Here is a 19653-nt window from a genome sequence, read left to right as displayed (position 1 = left end):
TAAAGAATTCAAAACCATTTAGTTCAGTTGGATATCGGACGCTACAATCATAAACTGAAAACGCCTGCTTGAGCTGCAGAGTCGCAGCAGGAGTTAGATTTCACTTTTCACATGACAAAAGTAAGGAGAGATGACTGACAAGATGTTGGACGAGTATTGTGGTGTGAAACATATCCTGAGCGTTATTAACAAATACTTCTCTTGTAAAATGTGCAGTCAGTACTGCCACTCCCTATACACAGAGTACACCTGAAATTAAAAGCGTGACCACATTCAAAAGCGATTTCAATATCCTGCATATTGATAGTGGCTTCCTGATGCCCGAAATTATAATGAATATTATTGGTAATAAAGGTGTTGTCGGAATTTTCTATCTAGAAATCCATCTTCCTATCTATCATTTTGTCTGTTTGTTGTTAATTCGTTTTATCACTCTGTCTATTGCATATTATACTAAAATGTTTGATTGATAGTTAAGTTTTATATCCAGCCAGTTTCTCCACTTGGTCAGTTATTTTTTGACACAAATTGTACATCTTTTCATGCAATTTTAAAATGTTGTGTGAAAATAGCTGTAAAACGCAAGCTATCATGCTTATTTCAGCGCATAATAACTTCTATAAGATATCACATGAAAGGAAGACAAGATTGTGGAAAAAAGAAAACTGCCCATGCATGCAAATTTCTCAAGACAGGACAGCTCTGGAAAAACAGCAAAACATTAGTAAATGTATTAAAATGAATTGTCCTCGGTTGTATGTTAGCTGAATATGGTTTTGCTGAGTCTAGGATGTTTTAATAGAGCACGCTGTGTGTGTCAAGTGTATCTGCAGAGTGGCTTGTTTGAGAGCGTATGTGCACTGAAGCATGCTCAAGGTGAAGGCAGTTTGTTGCAGCGACAGCCACAGTGCTTGCAACTTTAATTGTTTGGGTCCCCAATAAATCAAACGTGTCTCTGGAGTTTATTTATTTAGAAAGCGTATTAGACAAATTAATCATCCCCAGGAACATGGGAGAGAAGGAGAGAGTATGCTTGTGTTATCATCACTGGAACTCACTCCAACATATATGTTCACAGCTCTTCATGTGTTTGCGTGTTGTCTTGTCTCTCTGAGGGTAAAGCATGACTGGACACTCCTGACGTCAGAGCAGAATAAACGTCACTATTGACCCCCTAGGCTGCTTTCTGCTTTCTTTTTTTTCTCTGTCCCTCCTTTAGCCTACTTTTGACTGACTTAATGCTTTTAATATAGCCCAAACACACTCTGTTCCAAAACCAAGTAAATAACCATCTATCGCTGTCTGTTTGTCATTCATTTGTTTTATCTGTTGCATAGATTTTTTTTTTATTGACAGTTGTGTTTAATATTCAACCAGTTCATTTTTCCACATAGTGTGCATCTTTTCCAGCAATGTTAAAATGTGTGAAAATCATGGCTGTAGGGCAAGACATATAACACACAAGAGCTGTTATAAGATATCACATGGAAGGAAGCCAAGACCATCGGGATAGCTTTGGAAAACCAGCAAAACATTAGTAAGTGCATTAAAATAAAGCATCCCCAGTTGCAAAATGAGGCTTGACTCACAATCAGGGTTATTATAGTGAACTGAAACTAAAATTAAAAACAAAAAAAAATTGTTGCTTGAAATAAAATAAACGCTAACTGAAATAAAATATTAAAAAATTATATTGTATATTATATTTTTATTTTAGCCAAGGCAACATTTCTTATTTTCGCTTAATTTAACTTAACTTGATTTACTAAAATAACTAAAACTAAAACTGAAATAACTATTAATAAAACTATACAGACATATTTATAAAAATTATACTACAAAATTACTAATACTTTGACTAAAATCAAAAGGAAACCAGAAACTATAAAAAAATACTAAGTTCAAAATATTAATACAAACTATAATATGATGCTAAATATAAAACTACTCAATGATACTAAAATAACACTGCTCACAATGGATTTCAGAAGAATCTGAGGTTAGCATGTTGGTAAGATAAATGCAAAGCAATTCATTTTTAATTACACTTTACACTATCTGGCTTCTCGCAAACGGCTTTTTGTCCAAAAAAATCCTCAATTGTGTGGTGTCATTCTCGTTATTTTACTGCTCCCGATCGCGTCGGAGCCTGCATGATCCCAAATCGGAAAAATAAAATGTTAGATATTACACTTCGCTTTTTTTTATAGATGCCTTCCATCATTAAAAAAATAATAGGAGTATAAAATCAATATAAGTATATAATCAATGTTCCTCTCACCTCATTTTACATTTTTGATTTACTTATTTCGCTAAGGATGATATATGCCAAGCCTTTTGAATTTGGTCAAAGCAAGATTTTTTAAGAGTCTGTATAATTTAGTTGCCTGCCTTGTGGAACAGCATTTGTGTCTATGATGCCTTAAAATGCTCTAAGTAGCTCACTAGGTTTTGTGTATTCTGTGTACTTACTCGGTGTACTAGAAATAGTGCAAGCATTTTAATTTACATATTCAGATATCTTTTCTTTTTTTTAGGTTGCACATAATGTGTATGTGTAATTTTTTGTGACAGGGGCTATTTTCTTTTATTATGGCCTACTTAAGCATATACAAATTTGCTCACTAAGAACCTGTGAACCGTAATCCCAAACTGGCAGTTTGATTTTCTGTATACTGAATTGTTTACCTAAAGTAAACTTGTTTGAATATCACTTTTTATAAAATTATGGTCCTACCATAATTTAAATATATGGTCCCAAATCCCAATATATGCACAGTATCGTGACCGTGATGTGTATCGTATCGCTTTGCCAGATTCTTGCCAATACACAGCCCTACCGTACATTATAAACTACTACAGAACAGAGCCATAATGAATACATTAAATGCATGGTTACTGTCTAATAATGGATGGCAACATCTTAAGGTGCTCACTGCTGTTTGTGAAGGTTTTTCTTTATAGCCATGAACAGCCCACTGGACTTTATTGCGTGTGGGCATAGAGTCAACAGTGTATTTCTCTTCCCTTCACACTCTGTATTCTGCTTTGCCCTCTTGTCAACATGTTTGTTATCTCTGGGATTTTTATGCATTTTTCCAGATCTGTGCTGTCATTTATTCAGCGATATACTTTTCTGATTCTCTCTGTTGATTTATTAGCATTTTTTTTGCCAGTATTTCTGGTCTTTTTTTTTTTTTTTGCTAATGTTTTTTTTTTTTTTTTTGGACCCACACCGATTGCCCCTGACTTCACCATATCAGCTAATAGCTCCTCATTACATGATGGGGGTCCAAAGCAGATAGGTACAGGTGATCGGAGGACAAATGAGGATTCAAGGCGTGCCCTTATCAGCACAATTTCCTCTGGTATCTTCCAGCCCTGTCACTTCAAAGTGTCTGTGATGGATGGACGGGATGAGCCACTGAATGACTGTACTGGCTTCCTCGAGGTGATGGATGAAGGCTGCTCTGTCTGCACTCTACTGTGCAACTTTAAAAATGCAGCTTAAAAAGTGTCTTTTCAGGGCAATAGTGTTTCTGTAACAATGAGATAACAAGAAGATAGATTAACAAGTTGATTGGATATGTATTTATTGGTTTTAGGATTGAATATTAAAATATACCAAACTGATCACCTAAGCTGTCACATGGGTTGTGCAGTAGGTGGTGGCATGCACCTTCAAGTAAGTTTAAAAAACCGCCTTAAAAAATGTAAAAGTGCGTGCAAGCATTCAAAAATCCCTGCTGTTGTAGCTTGTGACACACGTTCAAGCTTTCGTGTTTACCATATTTGATACGCCCTTTTTCACTCGAAAGTCATTCATATGCATCAATAAAATAAAATCTGTCATACAGGCCTATAAATATAATTACTTCAGTAAGTTAATGTACTTGAAGTGAGCACCAAGCATTGCATCGGTAGATAGTCCATATTCAATTACTTGGATCAGATCAGGGGCACAAAAAAATTTGATCGGGACAAACATCAGATATTTGTGTGTCTGTGTTTATAATCCTTCCGAGTGTGAGACTCCTTTATGCACGCTTTTAATTTTGCTGTCTGCATCATGTCTCTGGGCCAGCAGTTTGAGCTCTAGTGATCACTTTGAATCTGTTTTAATTGTTATTTTCCACCACCCTGACTGCATTTGCGTATAGGCGTTTTTCTCTTGCCTCCCTCCTTTTCTCGTTCTCTCTGTCTCTCATTGCTGTGGAAATATGAATGTGTGCAGTTCCCAGGTTCCCAGTAGAGGTTATCATTAAATTATATCTCTACAGCACAAACATAGACACAGACATTCACACACCACGTGCCAGGCACCCAAATGAGCCTGCTGAGAAATTACAAAGTGTTCACCAACTATTTGTCAGTTGGCATTATAAAATGCCCTTTTCTGGTGGATTTTTTTGTTGTTGTAATTATTATATTATATTAATTAATTAATAATGATGGTAATGCTTACTTTTAGAACAAAGAATTGTAAATGACTTATCTGTGAGCATTTTCTGAAATAAATTTGTGAATGAGAATGAGTCTGGGGATTTGCTTCTTAATATGAACATAAATATATACAGTGTATATATATATATTTTTTGTCATTTGAGGTGTAAAATTACGCTTATGAGCAGTTTATCTACTTGGAGGTGCTCACTCAAGCAGAAAAAATAGGTACTGTTTGCCAAATCAATTATAGAAAATCATAAAATGTAGTTGAGGTCAAACTAATCAACTAAATCAAATGAACAAAAATAAAAATCTTAACTGTATGTTTTTATTTTGTGTTTTTTTCTCAAACAAAACAATTTGTGAAAATCTGTTGAATACATTCATTATGACATACAATAAGTAGGCAATACTTGGCTACATTATCTGGCAACATGGGTTAAAAATGTAGCTAATGTAAACATTGAGAAGAAGGATCGAAAAATGAATTTAATTTCCAAATAAGGTGGGAAAATGGGCATCCACACCTGCTGTGGTGTTTCTTATTTGTCGTCTCTGATTTTGGTCTATGTCATTCTCTTATGCTGTGTTCACATCCTGTCGTAACAATAATTACGGGATGGCAACTTGTCACGTCCTCAGACTCGGATTTATGTGTGTGGATTTATGTTACTGCATAATGAAAACTCTGCTGTGTGTTCATGTGTTTTGAAGAAGCCATGGCTTTGGAGATGCTCTGAAGGGATGCTCCCTATTGATATCCTAACATTCTATTGATATCCTCTACAAAATTGTATACCCTACCTTTAAAAATATATATATATATATATATATATATATATATATATAAACTGTGTATGTATATATATATATATATATATATATATAGAGAGAGAGAGAGAGAGGCTATATGTTAATAAAATACATTGATTGTCATACTTTAAAGCTACACTGTGTAACTCTTAGTTTATTCTTAGCTAGTTCTTTCAAAAATATATGTGCTAATTAATGTATATTTACTTCGTTCAAGTAATAAAGTATTCTCGTGAGTGTATAATATGCCATTGAAAATACATACGGGTAAGGGGTTCTAATGTCGGTCGCCATGTTGCCCCTCCATCTTGAAAGTACATTAGCCAAAGAGGGACATACCCGTTAATTCAAGCTTCGCCTTTCACATTTACGTTTGAGTTAACACTCATGGACGAGGTCGAACTGGAAGCCATGTTAATCTTGGACTACATTGGCCTCCGTAGGAGTTAAAACGAAATCGGAATTGAGAGGAACAGAAACTAATATTCACTGGATGGTCATATGCCTTTTCACCGCTAGATGGGGGTAAAAAACACACAGTGTAGCTTTAATTTTCTCTTATTTGGCTGCAGCTGCAAGTGAGGAACTGGTAGTATTTGTGTTACGGCTTGACAGAAGACAAGGAGATACGGATCCTGCAATGTAATAAAACACATGACAGTTTCACATAAACTCACAATGTAAAGACAATTGCGAACACAGGGCAGAACAAACTGAGGGCATATATATATATATATATATATATATATATATATATATATATATATATATATATATACAGGATAACGAGAACTTAAATAGAAACAGGTGTACAACATAATCAGTAACTAAGGTAACAAACAAATGATAATAACACTGCCAAAAGTAAGAAAACACAGGAAAACTAGAAAACCAAAAGTTCATGGAACACAAACTGACATTTTGCATGGAAAAACATATTTTACTGTAAGATGGATGTGTATTAGTACACATTATTTGTTTTTTTGACAGTCTTTTCAGACAGGGAGAGCCTATGACTTTGTAAAATGTTGTCAAAACAACAATAATATTTATAAAGTGGGCTGCTATGTTTTATTAGCAGATTTCAGAGAGCAGATTTGACAGTGAATGACAGACTTCATTGCTAGCAGCAATGCCAGTGAGATTGGCAGAGGTAATTAACTTGTATGTCCACAGAGGATGAACAATGACTGTCATGCATTTAACTGGAACAGTGCCTTTAATTAAAACAATTAGAAAGAAAAACAAGAAATAGAAAAAAATAAGTGTCATGTTCAGATTTTGACCCAAAACTGTCACTATTGTTAGCCTTGAATTCCCGACTCGCTCCTTGACTCAGAACCCTTTCAGATTCGGCCGACCTGGCGTGGAGTGTTACTGTCAGCACGAGAGTGGATCAGCCGTCATCCAGCTACAGTTTCTCATAAATGAAGTGAGTGTTTCACATTTTCCCACTCTTTCTGTGTTCTGCTCAACCTAATGCCGAGAGCCTGTTCCCATGGAGCTTCAAGAGGCAGTTTGAATAATCCAGGATGAAGCCTCAAGAGGCTTAGATGATCCCTTAACCCAGAGCCTTTGCTGCCACAAACCCTCTTGTCCTCCAAAGTGGGCCTGGAGGGATCCTACAGAGGAAGCTGATATTACCATTTTCTCCCTAGAGTGTTGCCCACAGTCAAGACCACAGGGATCTTTTACATTAAGCTGTCTTGTAGATTGTGCTTCTTAGTGTCAAAACTATTAGCTCACTGTACATTCATGGGAATATTTGGCTATTTATTGAAGTTTTTCTTCTTGGATTCATTTAGCCATGACTTGTTTTGAGGATAGAACACTAAAGCACTTTGCTCTGTGCATGTCATTTTAGTCAGCATATTTCAGTTGTACACTACAAAAAAAAGATATTAGATGTTAGAAAATAATAAATAAATAGTTTTTAACGCATTAAAAAAAATCTTAAATACAGTATACACTAAAAAGATTTACATATTTAATACTTAAGAATAAACATCTTGAAATTATAAATTGAATTGAACAGTAAATAAGCTCCTTTTTTGACACACTGTAAACATGGTATTTTTTTGTTCTTCTATTTTTAGACCCTTTGGTGGTTGCTTTTATCTAAAGTGACTTGAAAGTGCATTCAAAATGTGCTTTTTCTGTTATTGTTTTCCATGGGAATCAAACCAATGACCCTTGCATCAGTAGCACCATGCTCTCCGAGATGAACTGCAGGAAAGCTTGAAATAACACAAAAAAATTGTTTGGTAAAATGTAATCATGGTAAAAGTTAAAACACATACACAACATATGAAACTCTCATACATTTGTTTTAGTTAATTTCCTAAAAGCAGTGTGAATGAAATGGTTCATTGACTTAATTTGATCTAATTGGTTTATGAAAAAATAATTTTCATTGTAAATTGTATCATGTCAAAAAGAACTTAGTTGAAAGATCATACAGTATACATTTTATTTGAAATGATGATGTAAATAAAATGTAAAGAATGTGTAAAAAAGATGATTAAAAATAGTTTCATTTAACAGAGCTTCATTTAATTGTATTTGTATTTTTTTAATTAGTTTTTTTAGCTAAAATGTTATTTTGAGTTACTTCACACGTTTTTTAGAGTATGTTCTTACGCAGATATTTCCCTGTAGTTTGGCCTCTCATTTACACGAAAACCCCGTTTTTATCACAGAAAACTATATTTTCTAAAAACTCCGGCCAAAGTGGAGATTTCTGATAACGCCTGTTATGTGTTGCCATGTCAACTGGGAGAAACATGGTTCTAGGTTCTGAAACGTCACATTATGCGCCAGAAAATGCTTAACGTCATTTTGAGCGCCCAGTTTGCAATAGTTATGATCAAAGGCTTTATTATGTATATCTATGGTTATGATGGCGCTCGATGGCGTATTTATGTGGGTTGATGTAAATGACAACTTTTTTGAAAACGATGTTGTGTGCATAATGTTATTATTGAAAACGGATTGTGGGAAATATTCGCTTCTCTAAATCCCCGGCTATGTGTAAATGTGGCTCAGTGTGTGTGTTTGTTTCTGGCTCAGCAGACCAAGCAGAGCTAGACAGACACACACACACACACCTGGGACAAAGCACAGACTTTTGTCTGTTTTATATTCAACCAGAGGAAAGGCAGTGTCTGTGTGTATTTGGTCTGAATATACCAGTGCCTAGATAGAAAGGAGATATTTTGTGGTAGTATCCCTCCTCCATCCCCTCTGTCTGTCCCACCCACACTGTCTCTCTTTCGATTTATTTTTCCACTCAGTTCTGTCTCTCTCTCTCTCACACACACACACACACACATATACAGTATTCACCTCCCACCACTGTATCTCGAATCTTCCAGCCCTCCAGAAATGTTGCAGATTGAATAGGTTGTCTCCACCAAAGTATGGTATGTGTCAGGGGCGTTTTTTTTTTCTCCAAAAAGGCAAGAGAGGAAGCACCTCCGAAGACAATTAACAGTACGAAAATGTAACAAAACAAATGTATCAATGTGTTTTCAAACAGCAGTATCAGCGAATAAAGTTTCAGAGGGAGGTAGTTTGTGTTTTCAATGAGATCCTGTTGCATGAATCTGAGGAGGGTAATGGAAAAAAAAATGGAAAAAATATAATTTTGTTTTTGTGTTGTTTCAATCATTTTAAACATTACCATCCAAAGGTGTCACATGATCCTTCAGAAATCATTCTAATATGCTAATTTTTGTGCTCAACAATCATTTCTTATTATTATGAATGTTTAAATCAGACGTGCTGATTAATATTGTTTTTTGTGTGTGTGTGTGGATTTTCTGTATTCTTTGAATAATAGAAAGTTTAAAATAACAGCATCTATTTGAAATAGAACTATTTTGTAACACAGGTCTTTAATGCCACTTTTGATTAATTAAAAAAAAAAAACTTACTGATCCCAAACTTTTGAATGGTTGTATGTATGTATATATATATATATATATATATATATATATATATTTGCTAAAATATTACAAATATGATCATGTTGGTAGCTTTGTTAATAGTGTACAGTAAGTTACAAAATGTTTCATAAAGAAACATTGAGCGGTTTATATATAGTGTGTGTAGAGCGTAGTTAGAGTAGTGACATTTAATTTTTGACAGGATTGAAAACAAGGCTGTGGTAAAATACAGTGCATTCAATGGATTGTATCATTGTTTACCAACAATCTGATTGTTCAGCTGAAATTAAAATCTTTGAAAAAAAACTTTCAGTTTGCAAAACTTCCATACATTTAAAAAAATGACATGATCTATTCTAGGACCTTTATACAGTGTGTGTGCCATTTTAAATACTGTACGTCTATCCTTCACAGCTTCATTTTCATCTGTGTTAAATTCATTATGCCATCTAACCTGACTCAGGTCTATTTGTAACGCCCTTTCTCTGTCTTGTAGGGGGCACTGGTTAGTGCTTTGGCCGATGACAGTATTCACATGTGGAACCTACGACAGAAGAGACCAGCTGTGCTGCACTCGCTCAAGTTCAACAAGGAGAGGTCAGCCACGGTCACTTAATCTACGCTTGCTCTGAGCGTGTGTGTGCAAGTAGACTGCTGATCAGTGATAGCGTAACATGACTGTGTGTGTGGCAGAACTGGTGTTGTGGAGTCTGTGGGCCCACACTCACATCTGATACCTTTGTTTTAGTCTTTCACTCTCTTATTAAAGTTGACTTCCACTTGCTCTCACTGTTGGTACCCAGGTGCAGCTGAGAACACAAAAGTAATTTCTTTGTTGGTCACATAGTGAGGCGAGTCAACATGTGGTCAAGTTTGTAAACTTTTGTGGTGGGAAAAGAGCTAGTTGAACTAATCAAGGCAGAAGCCTTATGTTACACTTTTGAAGGATAAAAAAAACAAACATATTATAATGTTAACCAAGGTTTTCTGCAATGTAAATCATTTAGATTTAAAGCAATATTTTACCAAAAAAAAAAAAAAAACCCTCCTTGAACTGCCACCTTATTGTGGTGGAGGGGTTTAAGTAGCCAAACGATCCCTAAGAGCTATGTTGTCCGGGGCTATATGCCCCTTGTAGGGTCTCCCAAGGCAAACAGGCGCTAGGTGATGGGTCAGACTAAGAGCGGTTCATAAGCACATTATGAAGCAAATAAAAAGGAGGACCGAGAAGTTGCCCAGCATGATGCAGGGTTGGGTCTCACATGCTGGGCTCAGCCCGAAGGACTGACGTGGGGCCACCCTCCCGTGGGCTCACCACCTGCAGGAGGGACCGTAAGGGGTCGGTGCATAGTGGATCGGGCAGCAGCCGAAGGCGGGGGCCGACGACCTGATCTCTGGATGCGGAAACTGGCTTTAGGGATGTGGAACATCACCTTGCTGGCGGAAAAGGAGTCTGATATTGTGCGGGAGGTTGAGAGGTACCTACTAGAGCTAGTCAGGATCACCTCCATGAACAGCTTGGGCTATGGAACCACACTCCTTGAGAGAGGCTGGACTCTCTACCACTCTGGAGTTGCCCATGATGAGAGGTGAACGAGAGGGTCGCTTACCTGCGCCTTCGGGTCAGGGACAGGTCTCTCAATGTCGTGTGTGTCTACGGGACGAACTACAGCAGCCAGGGGCCTGAGGGTGTCCGGTTTGGGGACCACACGATTTCATCTCTGCTTTTTGTGGATGATGTTGTCATGTTGGCCCCATGAGACCAGGACCTTCAGCTGGCTGGGATGTGAATAAGCACCTCCAAGTCAGAGGCCATGGTTCTCAGTCGGAAAAGGGTGGCTTGCCCACTTCAGGTTGGTGGATAGTTCCTCCCTCAAGTGGAGGGGTTCAAGTATCTTGGGGTCTTGTTCATGAGTGAGGAAAGGATGGAACGGGATATTGACGGACGGATCGGTGCAGTTTCGACAGTAATGCGGTCGATGTACCGTTCTCACTGCATGAAAATAGGTGTATCTGGACCAGTATACTCCTGTATACACTGCTGAAATTCGGAAGAATCCAGGAGTATAGTGGCCGTATATGTCAAATTCCATGGGTTTGTATATATCCGCATACATCCGGAATGATACCAAATCGGATGTATGTTGTGGATCTGTCGTGGTGAAAAAGGAGCTGATCTGCAAGGCGAAGCTCTCGATCATTACCGGTCATTCCTTCTCTCACCTATGGTCATGAGCTGTGGGTCACGACCAAAAGGACAAGATCCCGGATACAGGCTGGCGAAATGAGCTTTCTCCGCAGAGTGGCTGGGCACACCCTTAGAGATAGGACAACATTGGAGGGATTATGTCTCCCGGCTGGCATGGGAACGCTCCGGTATACCCCCGGAAGAGTTGGAGGAAGTGTCTAGGGACAGGGAAGCCTGGGCATCTCTGCTTAGACTGCTGCCCCAGCAACTTGTTCCTGGATAAGTGGAAGAAAATGGATGGATGGAGTTTACCAAAAAAATAAACTCTTTTATTCACTCCGATGTTGTTCCAAATCTGCATGACTTTCTGTCTACTGTGTAACGTAAAAGAAGATATTAAAAAAAATGTTCCATGACACATTCCCTTTGAAAGCATAAAAATATGATTATTTCAAACATGTCTTCATACTAAGGACACTTCAATCAGCGTTGTAGATCTGTGGCAAGAACTGAAGAATGTGTGAGACCTTTAATCACACTCATAGCTATAGATCAGTGCAGGAAGGTTGTAACCTTCTTATTCGGTTTGGACAGCTGTTGACTCTGATAAGAGATGAGCCAGCCCTTCACTTATAATCTGCACTGCTTCTCTTGATGAGAGTGACAACTCGCCAACAGCGCCTTTCAGGGTCGAACAATTTTTTTACCACATAACTGTTTGTGTGTGTGTGTGTAGGTCTGTCTGCATGTGTGTATCTGCCTCAGAAAATACAGGCAGGGGTCATAGGTATAGGACTGATGTGTCTGTGTGCTTGACATTTAGAAAGTGTTTCCCTCTGCGACCTGCCTCGTCCCCGAGGCTACAATGGGGCGGCTGTGTCCCTGAGTGCAAACAAAATGTCTCTGTGTTGAGCTATAAAGTTAATATGAATTGGTGTTCAGAACCCATTTTGCTTGCGTAATGCGAGTGATTTAATTAAATATTAAGATGTATAGTTAAATTGATTACATTTAGTTAGTATATAAAATATTATATATTAAAAAATGAAAATAAAAGTAACTTGTTTTTTTCTCTGAAAGTACATCCCTTTTCTACTTGCATCACTCTTAAAACAATCGATAAGATGCAATAATTTTAACTCTTTAAAAAAGAATATTTATCGATTACAGAGATGCAACTATGCATAAATACATAAATAAATAACATGATTTGTTTACAATTAGTCTGGGATCTCTTTGGATAAAGTGAATGAAAAGAATTCTGAGGGAATAAATGCAAAATGTAAATAGAACTTCAGATTCATCTCTTCTCCGAACGCTTCTTTTGGAAAGTATAATTTTGGGAGGAACAAAGTTTGACCTACTGTCAGGACACTGTGTGGGCATCACACAAGCTGACGTTCTGACAGGAAGCTGTCGGAAGATGTTACAACAACCAGAGAGGTATGAGAGAGGAACAGCCTGTTAAAAAACACTCTTTTCTGGGCTAGACAGTTAAATTGCTCCCTGAAAAAGCTCTCTAGATTGCACATTAAATCCGATATGAGGCTGTGTTCTCTAGAAATGCTTTTTCTACGCTCAAAACATTCCGACTCAAAATAATTAAACTGATTTAAACACTGCATATTGGTCCCTTCAAATGTTTACAGAAGGAAATTAATTAGAGCTCATTCGATGCAGATTATTTTCTACCATGTTGTACATGTGCAGCTGGTCAATTGTGCATTTTGGTTTGCCTCGAAGCAACATGTTGTTTTTGATTTAGAAGCGTGTCTTTGTTCAGTGAACCTGGTGTCTCAAGCATTTCGATTTGTGAAATTAATTTTCTCAAATGAAGTGGAAATGTTTACATTTCTGGAGCCATTTGATTTTACATATACACTGTTTTACAGATGAAAGAACTCCATCTTGGTGCTGTAACAATGAATGATCAGGGAGGTTGGCATGTTTTTAAGGTTGTCCCTGAATGGATTTGCTCTTTGTGTGGGTGTCCCTGCAGGACGAAGGCTCAGGAAAGAGCAAGCAAAATGTCAGGAGTGCAGGGCATCGTCTGTCATGCTAATACACTCATTTAGCTCATTATCACACCGGCACAGAAGCCTGAACACAAACACACACCTCACTCTCACACATGGACGGCTGTTGATGTTTGTGAATGTGGTTTGTCTGGTTGTTTTTAGAGAAAAAAGGTGGGAGAGACGCAATGAGTGTGAGTTTTTCTGGGTCAGGCTTTGCCGAATTTGAAGGGACCAAAATTTGAATAAATTCTTAATGAAATAAAATACAGCAAGGTTTTTTAGAGGATTGAAAATATCATTAGCTCAGTATAAAACAACACAAATCAAAATGGAGTTTTCTATCTTAATAAAAACAAACATATGTTTGTGTATTTTGATGTGGCCGATAAATCTTGCCTAGTCATCCGGGATGTGCAGATGTACACTTGCAGATGTCATGTTGAATTCTCTTTACATGATATGCTCTCAGAGTGTCATGTGCTGGTTTGAGTTGATTATCCACAACAATGAGGCTTGACATTTAATGAACACTAGGAACCAAAGATATACACCAGCAGGAAACGTTAACACAAAGCGAAGAACAGACGAAGACCATGGGCTCAATAAAGGACAGGTGTTGGTGATTAGTTGACATAGTAACAAACAAAGGTAACTATAGAAACAAACTAGATGACAACAGAAACAGGAACTAAATCACAGGAACTGAAACCAGAAGCATCAAAATACACAGGGAATAGGGTTTATGCACAACGTACTTCCGCATTCTCTGTAAAACAGGTCGCATCGCTTCCGGTCCAGGTCTTTTGTATGTACTTCATGAAATTTTTTGCGGTTTTACTCAAGATAACTTAAAAGGAGCGAACAAAGATTATCATAACCAATATCCCTCACATGTGCAGATTGATATTTAAACGTTTTATATTTTTTATTCTTCACAGTAACGTTTAGATATTTAAATGTAATAAAACGCCAATAACAAAGTGAACTAGGTAGGTTAGCTGATTACCTTAAATATCCATAGATATCGTAGTCAGTTCTTACGGCCGTTAACACTTTCTCTGACAAGCGGATGCGATGAGACCCGTTTTCCGGTTTGGTCACGTGACGCACGGCATAAAGCCTATCGTGACACCAAGTGATGTGATACATTTTTTCTCGTGCTAATTAATGTCAGAGATGCTCTGATAATTTTATCAGTAAAATAGTTTAGCAAATTAAAATCTACATGTTTCTCAATAGCGAGGTGCAGATAAACGTAGTTTTGTTATTAGTAGACACTGGTGCGTATTATCCATAGCCAAGAAGTGTCTAATCTAATGCCAAGAAGTGTTTGGCAAACGTACACCAGTTAAGACTAACCTCCATTCAACCAGGAGCAACAAACGGCCGGCCACACACACTGGCGCCATCTTGTGTGCATGAGATATATTAGGCTGCTGTCACTTTAAGACTAATGCACGGATCCAATGTACAGTACTGTTACACATGTGTATCAATATATTATCTTTCTTGATGGTTTATGCTCACTTAAGACACAAACTGGCATGTTCAAGTGCAAGCAGACACGAAAGATTTTTAAATTCAGTATTTGCACGCTGTCGTTTCATTTCTGACGTGCATTTCTGGGTGTGCGCTTTGGATGTGTGTGCACAGAAAACTGAGTTGAGTTTCCCTTCTTGAGCTTGAATTTTTAACTTGGAAAGGATTACATTTTCGTGCCAATCCAGCACTGCCCCCATCAACTGTACCGACCGTTGTTTACAGTATGTTTGTTCACATTCTCACAACATTTCATTAGTAGAATAGAATTCGCAATATTACCTGCACACTGGCGATTGACACCGTTTCATGTTCTCGCTAAAAGAGGCGAGAGGCTAATGCTGCAGTTGTGCATGTAGAGATGTGTTTATGAGTGCATTTTGAAAGTTGTTTGTGTGTGTATGCTCTTGGTGCTTTTCATACATACTTACATTAAAAACATTACCTGTGTAATTTCTCTAAAAGCTTTTCAAGGGGGAGAAAAATAGAGAGCAGTCGGGAGCAGCCCAACTTGTGGCATCTTTCAACGTCTTCTTCAAGCTGATTTGTGTGTGCGTGTGAGCGTTTGACTGTCTGAAAGACAGAGGAAAGAAATGTGTTGAGTTTGATGCATGGTATTTCTCTCAACACTCTTCCAGTCATGAATATATTCATGATGCTGCAAGGTGCTGGTGTGAAGTGTTGGGGGCAGGTGTGTGCGTGTGCACTTGTGTTGCTGGGAAAAAGGAGTGTGAAAGGGGTGAGAGGCAAGCCGTTTGCACGGCACCAAAACAAACAAGCCTTTTGTTCATAAAATGATACCATGTGGACTACCTTTTCTGAAAAAGCTCTTGTTCATCAAGATGCGTGTGAGTTTTGGAAACCGAATATATATTTATAGACCTAAGACTGAGTAATATGTCTGTTTTAGTGGTCATTAAAAAGAGGCCCAGCCCTTTACTCCAGTAACTTGTTTTTCCTGCAGTTTTGTCCGTCTAGGGTGCACTGCAAAAAAAGTTTTCTGGGTCCTGGAGGTCTTCTGACATGCTCTGATGTGTGCTTTTTTTCTGTTACTTGAGACATTTTCATGGCTAAAGTATTATTACACTGTATTCAGCTCAAACTCTGCTACAATAATATGTCAGCAGCATGTATGTAAAATTTTGTAGTTTTGAGATAACGACGTAAAGCTTTTTTTATGCTCAGGAATGACATATTACATTCAAACATATTTGGTTGAAAGAAAATTGTGTGGTTCCTTGATAAAGCAATTAAAATAGCCTGATATTGAATGTACTACATTTTATATGCTTTAGGCTTTTAGTGCAACCTTATTTTACCTGCGGTTCTCACATGAAAATTGTATTTCTCAAAGGATACTCTTTCATAGCTAAGGAGACTTGATAGAGCTGGAAATTATGCGAGGGAAGTTATGAAAAATCTTAGATATGTCTCCCTTATTTGCCTCAGGGAAATAAACAAATTAATCAATTGCTAACATGCAGTAAAATTTGACTGAATTTCATATCTCGGGTAAATTGGTCTTGAACTAAATGTACACGAGTCCATCCTTCTACATCCAATTACCTTTCCACGTAGGAGAGAAAAGCATCCCATATTTTATCGAACTGATGTGGTTTTGTTATTCCAGAAGAAACTTTCAAGAGCATAAGTTCCAGTGTATCCAATCCATTGTGCTCTTAAATGAGGTTGCTCAAATATCTATGTCGTCTTGCAGTGAATTTAGAGCAGCTGAACCCTAGAATTTAAAGTATGATGAGAATCCCTAGAATACAGACTGCTGGATCACGATTAAGCGATCCAAATAATTAAACAAATTCTCTGATAGCATGAGACAAAAATAACCAAGTATGACACCTGAGAATACAATGGAAATATGTGAAAAATATAGATAAGAAATCATATTACGATATCAGTGGAGACATACAGTATGAGGCATTTGTGTTTTGCATGTGAGTGGTTCTATTCATTTATACATTTGATATATTATAAATAATGTGTTTGCTCTTTCTTCATCCCTCTTTTTTTTAGGATAACGTTCTGTCATCTGCCCTTCCAAAGTAAATGGCTGTACATTGGCTCGGAACGAGGAAACATCCACATTGTGAATGTGGAGTCCTTTACCCTCTCAGGATACACCATCATGTGGAACAAAGCCATTGAACTGTGAGTGCCACACACACATTTGAAATGAAATGTAATCTCACCGAGTCCAGAAATCTGATTTGTAATGTATCACGTGTCACATCTGTCATTGTTCCTGTAGCCTTGGTATGTTTTATTTGTAACTAAGCGATCATTTCAATCAAGTGCCATTTTAAATTGTCAATTCACCTGCTCTCCCTCCATCGCTCTACTTATTCTCAGAGTTCTTCAATTATTCATTTGAACATTTTGTCAGCAGTTTTGTTTTCCTCCCTGACCCATTGAAAATGCTGCAGTGCCTTTGAGACCCAGACAGTGTAGACATGCGCGCACACAACGACACACATGCATTTACAGGTGTCAGATCGGATTGTTTTAAGTATAGACAGATGTCCTGTCCCACCTCCTGCTTTAGCACTTAGGCATACGAACACTAGCAGACAGACACATTGTTTCCCTTGCGACAGGAAGAGACAGGATTGTTGGAAGAGCTGCTCTGCCCTTTGCAGTTGTACCTGTAGTGACAGACTAAAGGGGGCAAGTCAACATGGCTTTACTCTCGTGTCACTGAGGAGGGAATTTTCTCCACTGTCTCTCTGACACACACACACACATATGTCAATAACAAAATTAGCATAAATCACATTTACTGTAATGGCCTTACTGGAATTATTGGGCAATAAATCGGGTAACAGTTTCACAATTGTAAAGAATGATACATATTTTGTAATGGGAGGAGTGTCATGTGATAACAGGGTTGTACATTATGTATTTTATGGTGGTAAAAAATATTTGGAAATGATCAAATTATTAAATTAAATTAAAGTATTTAAAATGAATAACAGTTTAGAGGGTTAAACATCGGTGTTTGTTTAACTTTATGCTAATTATTTTCTAAATCAATTACGCAAACATATCTAATACTTCTTATATCACAAAGAGTGTCTTAAAACCTGTAAACCTCCTTTCTATAAACACTCAAAATGCACTTAACAGTAGCTACGCCACAGCACAGCAGCAAACCAAGATGGTCTGTGCCTGCTTGAGAGGGAGAAATCTGGCATGCTACTCTGCTGTAGGGATGATAACATGATGGTGAGTGATGCGGGCATGATGCCAGGCATTGAGAAAAACAGTTTGCTGCTGCAGGTATTAAGTAGCGGTGAGTTGTTTTAGAGTACGGGGGCATGTAGTTTGGCACTTGACTGTGTGGGCTGTCGGGGGATTAAGGGTGGGCATAATGGAGTGCTGTGATGCCACACAACAATCTTAGGTGGTAGGGGTGGATGAGATGACAAAAATCTTAAATCACGATATGAGCAGTTTTATCTCACGATAACGATATATTTGACAATATGGTTATTTTTGCTTCAAATATAGGTTTTTATATCACCAACATTTTTGATACCATTGAAATTTCATAATTATTTTCACCAATGTCCCAAAAAACTAATACTAGCCTTTGTAAAAAAAAAAGACAATCTTACTGAAGACAAGTTAACAGTCCATAATGAAATAAGAATGAAACAACTAATTACAACAAGCAATAGGACAACAAACTACAACAGAACTAGGAAATAGACCTATCTGAAAAACGAATGCACGGGTCCAATTACACATGCGTTTTCTTTCTCAAGATGTTTATGTTCACTTAAGACATAAATGACTGTTTATGAGGATACTTGCAAAGCAGTATATGTGCATTTAACCATTGAAGCCCAATTAGGCATCAAAAAACACATTTCTAACAGTTATTCAAGTCTACCAGTATATCACCCACCACTATTAGGTTAAATTTTAAGCTGTACCCAGGTGCACAGACAACGGCACAGGCTATCCAAAGCCAGGCACAAAGAATCGCATCCATGCCCTCCAGACAAGCAGATTGTCTCTGCAATTCGAAACGAGTATGTGCATGTCTGTTTGTGTGACAGCGCTGTCATAAATCCAGCTCTCTTCCAACAAAGACAGTGTATAGATCTCTCCTTGGCCAAGGTTGAGAAGAAAGCAGTAGTTCGTGAGGCATGTTGAGATTGTACATCCAGTCATTAAAACAGTATATACCAGATACCTTTATGATGTTTATAGAAGATCTATTGACCGTCTAACATCCATTTCAGACACTCAATTAGCACAACATATGTTGTTGCTTAAAGCAAATGGATGCAATCGCTTAAAATGTGAGCAAATTGCATCCTGGATTCTGTACGCTTACACATGTACCGATGGGAGTGGATGCTGTGCTGTGGTTTTTCCTTATGACAGGAAATTAAATTTCATGTCAACATGCGTTCCTTATAATCAGAGAGAATTTGTGAGAATGGGAGGTACGTGCTTTTGCTGTAATCATTATGTTGGACCTCAGAAAAGGATTGTGGGTAAGAGGGTGTATGTAGGTGAAACTGGTGAAATTATGTAATCATAAGGTGTCTTGAGTGAATGAGACAGTGCGGAGTGAGGGCGGCAGTTACAGAATGAGATTTTGCCCGTCCTATTCTTGTTGCCATGGTGATCGGCTCTCTAAATCCAGCCTGCTCCTCCTAAAGTAAGGGCTAAG

General features: G+C 37.7%; 1 protein-coding gene across 3 annotated transcripts in view; it reads left to right on the top strand.

Moving 5' to 3' along the window:
- stxbp5a (syntaxin binding protein 5a (tomosyn)) overlaps positions 1-19653 on the top strand; it is an 81099-nt gene that overhangs the window by 22324 nt on the left and 39122 nt on the right. For all 3 annotated transcript variants that reach the window (XM_039693049.2, XM_039693050.2, XM_089118699.1), the window contains exons 3-5: positions 6610-6691; positions 9703-9803; positions 16983-17117. In XM_039693049.2, the coding sequence (XP_039548983.2) occupies positions 6610-6691; positions 9703-9803; positions 16983-17117 (318 nt within the window). The remainder of the gene's footprint in view (positions 1-6609; positions 6692-9702; positions 9804-16982; positions 17118-19653) is intronic.

This window comes from Pimephales promelas, chromosome 13 (genome assembly GCF_988280905.1).
Source record: "Pimephales promelas chromosome 13, fPimPro1.hap1.1, whole genome shotgun sequence".
Classification (NCBI taxonomy): Eukaryota; Metazoa; Chordata; class Actinopteri; order Cypriniformes; family Leuciscidae; genus Pimephales; species Pimephales promelas.
This window is presented reverse-complemented; position numbering and strand designations above follow the sequence as displayed.